The sequence below is a fragment of the Salvelinus fontinalis genome, chromosome 36 (genome assembly GCF_029448725.1).
Source record: "Salvelinus fontinalis isolate EN_2023a chromosome 36, ASM2944872v1, whole genome shotgun sequence".
Classification (NCBI taxonomy): Eukaryota; Metazoa; Chordata; class Actinopteri; order Salmoniformes; family Salmonidae; genus Salvelinus; species Salvelinus fontinalis.
The window spans coordinates 9,011,181-9,023,600 of NC_074700.1; the positions used below are offsets into that span (position 1 = coordinate 9,011,181).

At 43.1% G+C, this 12,420-nt stretch overlaps 1 protein-coding gene across 1 annotated transcript in view; it reads right to left on the reverse strand.

The window, feature by feature from the left end:
- The window catches only part of LOC129835183 (serine/threonine-protein phosphatase PP1-beta catalytic subunit), a 28,063-nt gene extending 16,946 nt beyond the window's left edge, over nucleotides 1-11,117 (reverse strand). The window contains exon 1 of the mRNA XM_055900621.1: nucleotides 11,000-11,117. Within this exon, the coding sequence (XP_055756596.1) occupies nucleotides 11,000-11,051 (52 nt within the window). The 5' untranslated portion in view covers nucleotides 11,052-11,117. The remainder of the gene's footprint in view (nucleotides 1-10,999) is intronic.
- Between the last annotated feature and the right edge of the window lie 1,303 nt (nucleotides 11,118-12,420).

Below are 12,420 nucleotides of genomic sequence, written 5' to 3' on the forward strand. Positions count from 1 at the left end.
CCACGACCAACTGATGCTAAGTGCACTAGCTAGCCACTCAGGGCTGTAGCCAGGGTCTGTGTTTTAGTGAGGTTTGGAGAACAGCAAAAATAAGCTAAAATGACATCAGCCATTATCACATTAGTTGCTGTAGCTTCAATCACGTTAGTCGATCTACAAACACATAGCAGTCATAGCCTATTAGCTATACAGTTAGCCGCTACACATTAACTCAGCACTGGGATTAAAAGCTACAATTTAATACGTACAGAGGGATCTGTTAACAGAACAAGTATTTTATAAACAAAAAGGTAAATAAATACATTTGCTTTTACATCACTTTTTGTTGTTGCAGTTTTACAACTCATTTCCTGCAATTGTACACATTTTGCCATGACTTATGCCAGGTTACAGTAATATGATATCTAAGTGAGAGTGACGAAGAAAATCAATGGGATCCCCCTGTAGGTCAGGGCCCCTGGGCCTGGTTGGTAATTCGGCCATGATTACTACAAGTTAAGATTCCTGAATTAGTCTAGCCAGCTATCTAAAAAAATTTTTTTTTACTGGCATAGGCTAATTGAGTGACTATCAGTGAGTGACATAACAAGAGGAAAACTCCTGACGCACAACCAAGTTACGAAATTTCACCTTGTGTATTCTGCTATTCCAACTCGCAACAGTAAGTTGAGACCCCGACTGAGTTCCCAAATTGTATTTGATTTCATTCAAATAAATGACCGAGGTCCGGACCTCGGTGTCCTCATAGGTACTGTAGCTACGGCCCTGTAGCCACTAGCTAGCCTGGTTCACTTAACAACAGTCTGACAAGAACAACAACAAGTCACACCACTGGCAGCCATGACGACGGAGGCCCATAACAATACATCCCCTGTCAGCTGCAGTTAGCCAATCACAACATCAGCCCATTCACTATGTGGCAGAATGGGCAACTCAGACTGATGTCAAACTGACATACCACACCTAATGGGAATGCTTTTTAGTGTGGTTTTAACAGATACATTTGAACAGTATATTGTCAGATGAAATATATTTGCTTTTTCTACATCCAATCCAGCTAGAAATATTCAAACCCCAATCAAGGCATAAAAGTCTCCACAAAAACATCGCAGTCTCTTCACACCAGTGAACAAAACTCATGAATTTCAAGCAGCTTTTTCCGGGACCACCACAGGCGTAATGGCTCAACTACGGTAATAGCCTCTGTGACATTTCGCCAGTCTCCATCTCCATTCTACTTTGTTGTTGTCATGCATCTCGCTTTCTCCCCTCGGGCACCAGGCCAGGCTAGCTCAGCTGCCCCCACCATCCACTCCCGCCATACCTCCTCCGTCCTCCTCTCCCACACAGGGGATGGAAACCAGTGACCCCACAGTGGACACACAGTGGCTCGAATCTGGGTCCGAGAACAGGAGAGAATGTCAAGCAGAAATCCCAACTGCCTTCCATGGCATTTCAGAAATGTTTCCCCCCTTAGTTTTTCTTCAGAGTGCTTTTTTTGTTCTTTGTGAAGTGTCGTGGTGAAAGGCCGTCATTGTGGAGCGAAAGAAAGTAAGAAGGGGAGGGAGAAATGGAGAAAGAGAGAGTGAGGGAGAGAGAGAGAGAAAGAGAATGATGGATGAAGAGAGAGAGAGAGAGAGAGAGAGAGAGAGAGAGAGAGAGAGAGAGAGAGAGAGAGAGAGAGAGAGAGAGAGATTAGAGAATGAGAACAGTTTATCTAAAAAGCTCTCGAGCTGAAAAGCCTCCATGAGTCCAGTGCTGTGCCATGGCTGGTGCCAGGGGGAGACGCTCCACGCTGCCCGCCCTGGGCCACACACACAGGCACCACCATTGTTGTTTCCATAACAGTGGAACACCACCCTCACTGTCATTGTTGGACATCCATCCATCCTCTACCCAGAGAGGATAGAGAGAGAGCACCATCATACCCATCAACAACAACAACACCTTAAAAACCATAGCTATACTACGTATAGAGTACTGTGCTCAGTTCAGGGACGGATTATGGGACATAATCCCAATTTGTGATCCATAAGCATCCTTTATGCGCGTACATTTTCGTGTAAATCTTCCGTTGACATCAACTCAAGATTACAAGTAGGTAAGGATCTCAATGAGGTTTCGGGCCAGAATGACACAAACAGCATGGCTTGCGTCTCAAATGACACCATATGGGCCCTGGTCAAAAGTACTGCACTATCTAGGGAATTAGAGTGTCATTTTGGACACAACCCCATAGCTGCACTGTGCCCCCACAGTGAAGGCTCTATCAACTCAACTCAGTTCACTTCATGAATAGGAGAAGAAAAAAACCACCCACCTGACGCCCCGTAAACAAGAATAACACAACATGACTCCAGCTCTAACTGCAGGTCGCCATGCTCATGTACGGCCGAATTGTCTTGTTTGTGCCCTATAAAATCTGTTAAAAGGCCACGGGCCACCTGGGATGGCAACGAGACAGAGAGGCTGTTGTTGGCATGTTGTTGGTAAGCTAGGGCTTGTGGGCATACAGAGAGAGAGAGAGAGAGAGAGAGAGAGAGAGAGAGAGAGAGAGACGGGGGTGAGAGAGAGATGCAGTGGAATAGTTAGTGCTGGCTCCCTTGCATATTACACACATACTAATAAAGCTAACGAGAAGAAGGGAGGGGGGGAGATGCAAAACTGACACAAACATAAAAACACACTAGATGAAAATGAATGGTGGTATAGGAAACTGGTAGTTTGGACAACTGATAGTGTAGACAACTGGTATAGGAAACAATTAAATGACATTTTGTCCTTTGATACGCTTCCTAGCAGGCATGCACTAATGGCTGGAATTCCAATGACTTGCTCTCGTGCTCACGTTCCTGTACAAAAGCTAGGCACTAAATAACACAGATAGAACAATAGAACATATTGTATATGTACGGTATGGAGAATGAGAGAGACCCCCTGAGAGATAGAGAGTCCATCTATCAGAAGACTGTACTGTACAGCCAGAGGCCAGTGGCTTAGGGACAGACAGACAGTAAACAGATGGAACAAATGTCAAACAACCTCGGTTCTTGTGTGTGTGGCCGTGACATCAAAGACCACAGGCATGGGACTGATGTAAACAGTTCATCACACACACACACACACACACACACACACACACACACACACACACACACACACACACACACACACACACACACACACACACACACACACACACACACACACACACACACACACACACACACACACACACACACACACAGCCATTTCACATCCGTTACACGTGTATCTAGTTAGCGGTGGTGCGCGCTAATAGCCTTTCAATCAGTGACGTAACTTGCTCTGAGACCTTGAAATAGTGGTTCCCCTTGCTCTGCAAGGGCCACGGCTTTTGTGGAGTGATGGGTAACGATGCTTCGTGGGTGACTGTTGTTGATGTGTGCAGAGGGTCCCTGGTTCGCGCCCGGGTCGGTGGGCGAGGGGACGGACTAAAGTTTAAACTGTTACACACACACACACACGGCCTCACGAAGACGCACAGACGGCTTATAACAGTGGCTGGAATGGAGAATTGGAACGGCATCACGCATATGGAAACCCATGTGTTTGATGTATTTGATACCATCCCACTGATATTGCTCCAGTCATTACTACGAGCACGTCCTCCCCAATTAAGGTGCCACCAACCGCCTGTGACAGACAAGTACACAGACACACACAGACAGAAACACACAGACACAGAGCAAAGTAGCTTATTTGAAAGTATCGTTACATTACTCCTGCCGCTTTCTTCGCCTCCACATGATACGGCCAGAAGGCTTTCTCTAGTCATACAACAGGAGGGAGGGCAGATTATACTCTTATCACTAGATCAGTTAGCCAGCTATGCAGTAGAAACACAGGCTCCCCCTGTTCCTGCCTATTGCAGATCACCATCAATAAACCACAACGTGTTCTCTGTCTGTGTGTGAGAGAGACACAGAGATAGGTAGAAGTGGGTATATGTGAGAGAGAGAGAGAGATAGTCTTCGAAAGCCAAGTTAACAAACAGATCACTGACCATTTCGAATCCCACCGTACCCTTCTCCGCTGTGCAATCCGGTTTCCGAGCTGGTCACGGGTGCACCTCAGCCACGCTCAAGGTACTAAATGATATCATAACCGCTATCGGTAAAATACAGTACTGTGCAGCCGTCTTCATCGACCTGGCCAAGGCTTTCGACTCTGTCAATCAGCACATTCTTATCGGCAGACTCAACAGTCTTGGTTTCTTAAATGACTGCCTCACCTGGTTCACCAACTACTTCTCAGATAGAGTTCAGTGTGTCAAATCGGAGGGCCTGTTGTCCAGACCTCTGCCAGTCTCTATGGGGGTACCACAGGGTTCAATTCTCGGGCCGACTCTTTTCTCTGTATATATCAACGATGTCACTCTTGCTGCGGGTGATTCCCTGATCCACCTCTACGCAGACGACACCATTCTGTATAAATCTGGCCCTTCTTTGGACACTGTGTTAACAAACCTCCAAACGAGCTTCAATGCCATACAACACTCCTTCCGTGGCCTCCAACTGGTCTTAAACGCTAGTAAAACTAAATGCATGCTTTTCAAACGATCGCTGCTCGCACCCGCCCGCCAGACTAGCATCACTACTCTGGACGGTTCTGACTTAGAATATGTGGACAACTACAAATACCTAGGTGTCTGGCTAGACTGTAAACTCTCCTTCCAGACTCATATTAAACATCTCCAATCCAAAATTAAATCTAGAGTCGGCTTCCTATTTCGCAACAAAGCCTCTTTCACTCACGCTGCCAAACATACCCTCGTAAAACTGACTATCCTACCGATCCTCGACTTCGGCGATGTCATTTACAAAATAGCCTCCAACACTCTACTCAGCAAACTGGATGTAGTCTATCACAGTGCCATCCGTTTTGTCACCAAAGCCCCATATACCACCCACCACTGTGACCTGTATGCTCTCGTCGGCTGGCTCTCGTCGGCTGGCCCTCTCTACATATTCGTCGCCAGACCCACTGGCTCCAGGTCATCTATAAGTCCTTTCTAGGTAAAGCTCCGCCTTATCTCAGATCACTGGTCACCATAACACCCACCCGTAGCACGCGCTCCAGCAGGTATATCTCACTGGTCATCCCCAAAGCCAACACCTTTGGCCGCCTTTCCTTCCAGTTCTCTGCTGCCAATGACTGGAACAAATTGCAAAAATCGCTGAAGTGGGAGACTTATATCTCCCTCACTAACTTTAAGCATCAGCTATCTGAGCAGCTTACCGATCGCTGCAGCTGTACACAGCCCATCTGTAAATAGCCCACCCAGTCTACCGACCTCGTACTCATATAGTTTTTATTTAATTTTTTGCTCCTTTGCACACCAGTATTTCTACTTGCATCTGCACATCTATCACTCCAGTGTTAATTTGCTAAATTGTAATTACTTCGCTACTGTGGCCTATTTATTGCCTTACCTCCTCACGCCATTTGCACACACTTAATATAGACTTTTTCTATTGTGTTATTGACGGTACGTTTCTTTAATCCATGTGTAACTCTGTGTTGTTGTTTGTGTCGCACTGCTTTGCTTTATCTTGGCCAGGTTGCAGGGTTAAATGAGAGATTGTTCTCAACTGGCCTACCTGGTTAAATAACGGTGAAATAAATCAATTTTAAAAAGAGAGAGATAGAAGTGGGTATATGTGAGAGAGAGATATATAGAAGTGGGTATATGTGAGAGCGAGAGATAGAAGTGGGTATATGTGAGAGAGAGAGAGATAGAAGTGGGTATATGTGAGAGAGAGAGAGATAGAAGTGGGTATATATGTGAGAGAGTGAGATAGAAGTGGGTATATGTGAGAGAGAGAGATAGAAGTGGGTATATGTGAGAGAGAGAGAGATAGAAGTGGGTATATGTGAGAGAGACACGGAGATAAAGAAGAAAGAGAGCAACAGATGTGAACCATAAGAGGCAATTTCCACAACTGTGCAGTATGCTGCTGCCGTGTGTTTGTGTCACCAGAAGGAGTGTGTTGGTAATTCCTCAGAAAGGGGACAGCTGCGTCTGTTGACATTTAATGGTGGATCAGAGAGGGGTCGGGAGGAGGGGAGCTGAATGGCACTAGGGCTCACCGTTAAAGAGGTGAGGGAACGATTTGAGGGAGTAACCCAGAACCTCCAGTGTGTGTGTGTGTGTGTGTGTGTGTGTGTGTGTGTGTGTTTGTGTGTGTGTGGCATTTCCATGTAAAAGGACCCATGAGCACCAACATGTGAAGTTCATAGGAGCATGTCAAATTACGTGTCTAATGAAAGCTAAGAGTGTGATGAGGGTCTATCCATGGCCCGACTTTTTGACTGTGCGCCTATTAAAAAGGGGTATTCTGCTATTGGTACATACGTTTTAAGATGTTTAAATTAATGATAAGTACCCATTGATTCTTGAAGAATAGTACTTATAAATGCCTCATGAGCTTAGTTCAAATGTTATACTCCATCATAAACCAAAGTACGAACTGGTTTGAAAACAATGTAATTGTAAACAAACACTGTATAGCCTCAAAACGTGGTTGAAACTATAATTTTGACATCATGTATGGTCAGTCCTTGGATCCATAGCTCTGTCTATGAATTTAAGAGTGGTTACATTTCTCCAGCCCCATCCTTCAGCTGTTTACCAAAACAGTGGTAGGGTGATCGCTTTGTTGGAGTTTGATCGGTTTTGAAATTTTAACTATAGATTGCACCTTTAAGGGTTGACGTTCAGTGTTTTTCCTGCCAACAGGATAGAAAGTGGGCCAGTAGTAGTGCATGAAGCTAGCTCTCCTAATTCTCCTCCTGCTGGGTCTCTGGTGGGACACATACACACACACAGACACACACCTGGAAGCCTTTAGGAACAGATCAGGCAAATTTCCCCATCTGAGGTTCCTCAGTGCTACGGAGCGCTTGGCCAAAAATGCAGCCTGCCTCTGGCTCAGTCTCTGGGCACAACTGGCTCTGTTCTGAAGACATCCATCCTCTCCACTACTGGCTCTCTCTCTGTTTGTCCAGAGACTACATTCCACAAAGTGTGTGTGTGTGTGTGTGTGTGTGTGTGTGTGTGTGTGTGTGTGTGTGTGTGTGTGTGTGTGTGTGTGTGTGTGTGTGTGTGTGTATTCAACGTTTGTACATCAGTACTTCGGTCCATATACAGGTTTACAAAACACACAGGAAGAACAGTATCTTTGACTGTCGTTCCTAAGAGCACATAGCCACGCCTATCTGGAGATCTCTTATTTAGCCTTGCATTCGTGAGACATCATCCCCAGCTAACTCTGCTCATAACACCGGCTATGGACACAACAGGCTTTCATTGAAAAATAAAAGGTTACCTACTGGGTCAGGAGCACTTAAGAGTATTCTTATTGATGCAGTAGCTTTAAGGTTAAAACTCTAATGCTGTGTTGCATTAATAATATGACGTATTTTCTTTTGCCATGTTTACGAGATCAGCTTCTTAACTTTAACTAGCCAAAATTCACCCGACTTATTGTGGGAAGCTCGTGGAAGGCTAACCGAAACGTTTGACCCAAGTTAAACAATTTAAAGTCAATGCTACCAAATACTAATTGAGTGTATGCAAACTTCTGACCCAGTGGGAATGTGGTGAAATAAATAAAAGCTGAAATAAATCATTCTCTCTACTATCATTCGGACATTTCAAATTCTTTAAATATTTTTTTTTACTAGGATTAAATGTCAGGAATTGTGAAAAACTGAGTTTAAATGTATTTGGCTAAGGTGTACGTAAACGTCCAACTTTAACTGTATATGCAGTGTATTATAAGCATTATATAGTGATTTAGGCAAATGTTTTTTGAATGGTTCTTTGCAACCGCTGAATAGGTAAATGAAGTTGTAAAGTCCAACAATTGTTTATTTTTTTATATGAAGTTTTTTTAATAAACTGTTAATAGGGAAAAATATTTGGTGGTCTGCTTCTATGTTGTGCTTTGAGTAGGAAGGCTACTTCAGAAAGAGACAGTAACTTACCTAATTATGTAGGCTAGACTGTTCACTTTTCTGCACATCAAAACAAATCGATATCGAGATCGATTGACTGCTGTTCTACCTCTTACCATATGTGAGTAGCAGTGGTGTAAAGTACTTAAGTAAAAATGAAAGTACTACTTAAGTATTTTTGGGGAGTATCTGTACTTTACTATTCATATTTTTGACAACTTTTACTTTACTACATTCCTAAAGAAAATGATGTACTTCTTACTCAATACATTTTCCCTGACACCGAAAAGTACTCGTTACATTTTGAATGTTGAGCGGACAGGAAAATTGCCTAATTCACACGCTTATCAAGAGAACATCCCTGCTGCCTCTGATGTGGCAGACTCACTAAACACGTGCTGTGTTGGAGCATGCACCTGGCTATCCATAAAAATGAATCAAAGAAAATGATTTATACTTTTGATACTTAAGTATATTTAAAACCCAATACTTTTACTCAAGTAGTATTTTACTGGGTGACTTTTACATGAGTCATTTTCTATAAAAGGTATCTTTATATATATATATATATATATATAGAGAGAGAGAGAGAGAGAGAGAGACAGAGAGAGAGAGAGACAGAGAGAGAGACAGAGAGAGAGAGAGACAGAGAGAGAGACAGAGAGAGAGAGAGACAGAGAGAGAGACAGAGAGAGAGACAGAGACAGAGACAGAGAGAGAGAGAGAGAGAGAGACAGAGACAGAGAGAGACAGAGAGACAGAGACAGAGAGAGAGAGACAGAGAGACAGAGACAGAGAGACAGAGACAGAGACAGAGAGAGAGACAGAGACAGAGACAGAGAGACAGAGAGAGAGAGAGAGAGAGAGAGAGAGACAGAGAGACAGAGAGACAGAGAGACAGACAGAGAGACAGAGAGAGAGACAGAGAGACAGAGAGCCAGAGAGACAGAGAGAGAGACAGAGAGAGAGCCAGAGAGACAGAGAGAGAGACAGAGAGAGAGACAGAGACAGAGAGACAGAGAGAGAGACAGAGAGAGAGAGACAGAGAGACACAGAGAGACACAGAGAGAGAGAGACAGAGAGACACAGAGAGACACAGAGAGAGAGAGAGAGAGACACAGAGAGACACAGAGAGAGAGAGAGAGAGACACAGAGAGACACAGAGAGAGAGAGAGAGAGAGAGAGACAGACAGACAGACAGACAGACAGAGACAGACAGACAGACAGACAGACAGACAGACAGATTATTGGCTCAATACTCAGTTTGTTTTCCTAAAATAGAGTATATCCTTTAATTCAACCTGACAGTAACAGTCTATATATACAGTACAAGTCAAAAGTTTGGACACACCTACTCATTCAAGTCATGTTGTGACAAGGTAGGGTTGGTAAACAGATGATTGGCCTATTTGCTAAAAGACCAAGTCCATATTATGGCAAGAACAGCTCAAATAAGCAATGAGAAAACGACAGTCCATCATTACTTTAAGACATGAGGGTCAGTAAATCCGGAAAATTTCAAGAACGTTGAAAGTTTCTTCAAGTGCAGTCGCACAAACCATCAAGCGCTATGATGAAACTGTCTCTCGTGATTATTGTCACAGGAAAGGAAGATCCAGAGTTACCTCTGCTGCAGAGGATAAGTTCATTAGAGTTAACTGCACCTCAAATAAATGCTTCACAGAGTTCAAGTAACAGACACATCTCAACATCAATTGTTCAGAGGAGACTGCGTGAATCAGGCCTTCATGGTCGAATTTCTGCAAAGAAACCACTAATACAGGACACCAATAAGAAGAAGGGGCTTGCTTTGACCAAGAAACATGAGGAATGGACATTAGACCAGTGGAAATCTGTCCTTTGGTCTGATGAGTCCAAATGTAAGATTTTTGGTTACAACCGCCACGTCTTTGTGAGACACAGAGTAGGTGAACGATTGATCTACGCATGTGTGGTTCCCACCTAGAAGCATGGAGAAGGAGGTGTGATGGTGCTTTGCTGGAGACACTGTCAGTGATTTAGAATTCAAGGCACACTTAAACAGCATGGCTACCACAGCATTCTGCAACGATACGCACTGTCCTGTTTTTAAACAGGACAATGACCCAACACACCTCCAGGCTGTGTAAGGGCTATTTGACCAAGAAGGAGAGTGATGGAGTGCTGCAAGAGATGACCTGGCCTCCACAATCAAACAACCTCAAACCAATTGAGATGGTTTGGAATGAGTTGGACCGCAGAGTGAAGGAAAAGCAGCCAACAAGTGCTCAGCATATGTGGGAACTCCTTCAAGATGGTTGGAAAAGCATTCCAGGTGAAGCTGGTTGAGAGAATACCAAGAGTTAAATAGAAAATGACTCAAGTAAAAGTACTACTTGAGTAAAAGTTTTAAAATATTTGGTTTAAAAATATACATAAGTACTGAAAGTAAATGTAATTGCTAAATTATACTTAAGTATTGAAAGTAAAAGTCTAAATAATTTCAAATTCCTTATATTACGCAAACCAGACCTCCTAATTTTCTATTATATATATATATATATATATTTACAGGTGGCAAGGGACTTTATCTTGATAAGTGCGTAAATTGGACCATTTATCTGTCCTGATAAGCATTTTAAAAATTACAAGTGCTTTTGGGTGTCAAGGCAAATGTATGGAGTAAAAAGTATATTTTCTTGAGGAATGTTGAAAAGTAAAAATAGTCAAAAAAATATAAATAGTAAAGTACAGGTACCCCTCAAAACTACTCAAATAGTACTTTCAAGTATTTCTACTTAAGTACTTTGCACAACTGCAGAAAGAGGGGGTGTTAAACGTATAGATGTGCCTGTGTTTCTGATAAGTGACGGATAGTCCTATACAACTCCGGGCTCTCCTTCCCTCGAACCATGGCCTCCTGTTGTAAACTAACCACTACAAGGACAGGGTTTCAGACCGCAACGCAATGGCCAGCGCCTTGATTTGAAATGTGAAATAAAGAATGTGATAAACTCACCCTCTAACAGCCGGGCGATCAGCGAGTCGACGTCCAACTCCCCCTCCGCCATTTCTATAGTGGGTGCTGCTCTCCACTGCTCGCTGCTGCCACAGACCCTGGCAGGCACCGCCTGAACACCGGCGCCGACTCACAGCCGCGGAATGCATGCTCCCGGGTCTCTCCGCCCGAATTTTTTGTTTCTACTGAGAGGGAATCAAATGTATGATATAAGCCGATATAATACAACAGGTTCATGATAATAACATCGTTCCAATATGAACATGTAGGCTAATCATAATAGGTGTAGGCTAGTGTATGTTTTATAGATCAATAACAATGCAGTCATAGCCTAATAATAGTATTGAATGAAGCCCAATATGTCCAAAGACCATGCGTAATATTCAGTTAGGTAGGCTATAGGAAATTGCAATAAGCGATTTCTTCATTCATGGTTTGCTTATGTCAGTGCTTGATTAGGGATGGAAGAGGTCGGTCCATTAGACTAGCATATGTTAACTGAAATTCACAAATTACATTACGCTATAAAGAGCTCTGATTATTCACTGTTAATGATTCATACACAATTTGACAGATGGAATGTCATGACTTTTCCATGACTTCTCCATGACTTTTAACATTTCCATGTCCAATAATTGATGGCGTCTCCACGTAGCCTATAAATGAAAAAGTAACGTTATGCCCTTGATCAAGGCACTTAACCAAACTATAATAAATGCACTCTTATGTTATTCTTGGTTAAAGCAGAAACCTAAACAAATGAGTAAATAATTCAGTAACAATGAAATACATCTCACAGGGTCGCCTAGATTTGTAAATCACTTCAAAATCAATGGTGAATTTCATTGATATAAATACTGTCAATCTTATAGACTGACCGGATTCTATTCCTCCTGGAGTGAAACATTTTATACCTCTTGGAGTTGAGTTGACTTTCTGAGTGAGCTAGTAGAGACTGGAGAGAGTGTGATGGGCCAGCTCCCGCTTCTAAACGTGGCTTTTGGCGCTCTCTCTTGGCCTTTTGGCGCATGATCCAAGAGCGCACGAGGATAAACGCGCACACTGGTGACTTTCCCCTTTTAACTCGCTTGAAGACAGTACCAATTTGTGTTCTATAAAGAACATATACAGGTACATGTATTTTAGCACGACCCACACTACATGTAGGTACAATAAGGACTTTACCTTTTTTTTGTATAGTATAGTGATAGCACATGCCTGTAGGTCTACTGGCCCAGTTGTATATACAAAACCACTGTATTCTGCCTTGCTGACCTAGTCTCTGACGTCTCTACTCAGCTTCAACATATTAACATGCCTTTAATATAGGCTAAAATAATAAAATAGAATAGAATGTAACATACAACTAATACGGCTGTAAATTGCCCTAAACCTCGTTGAATAAGGACTTCAGCCACCTG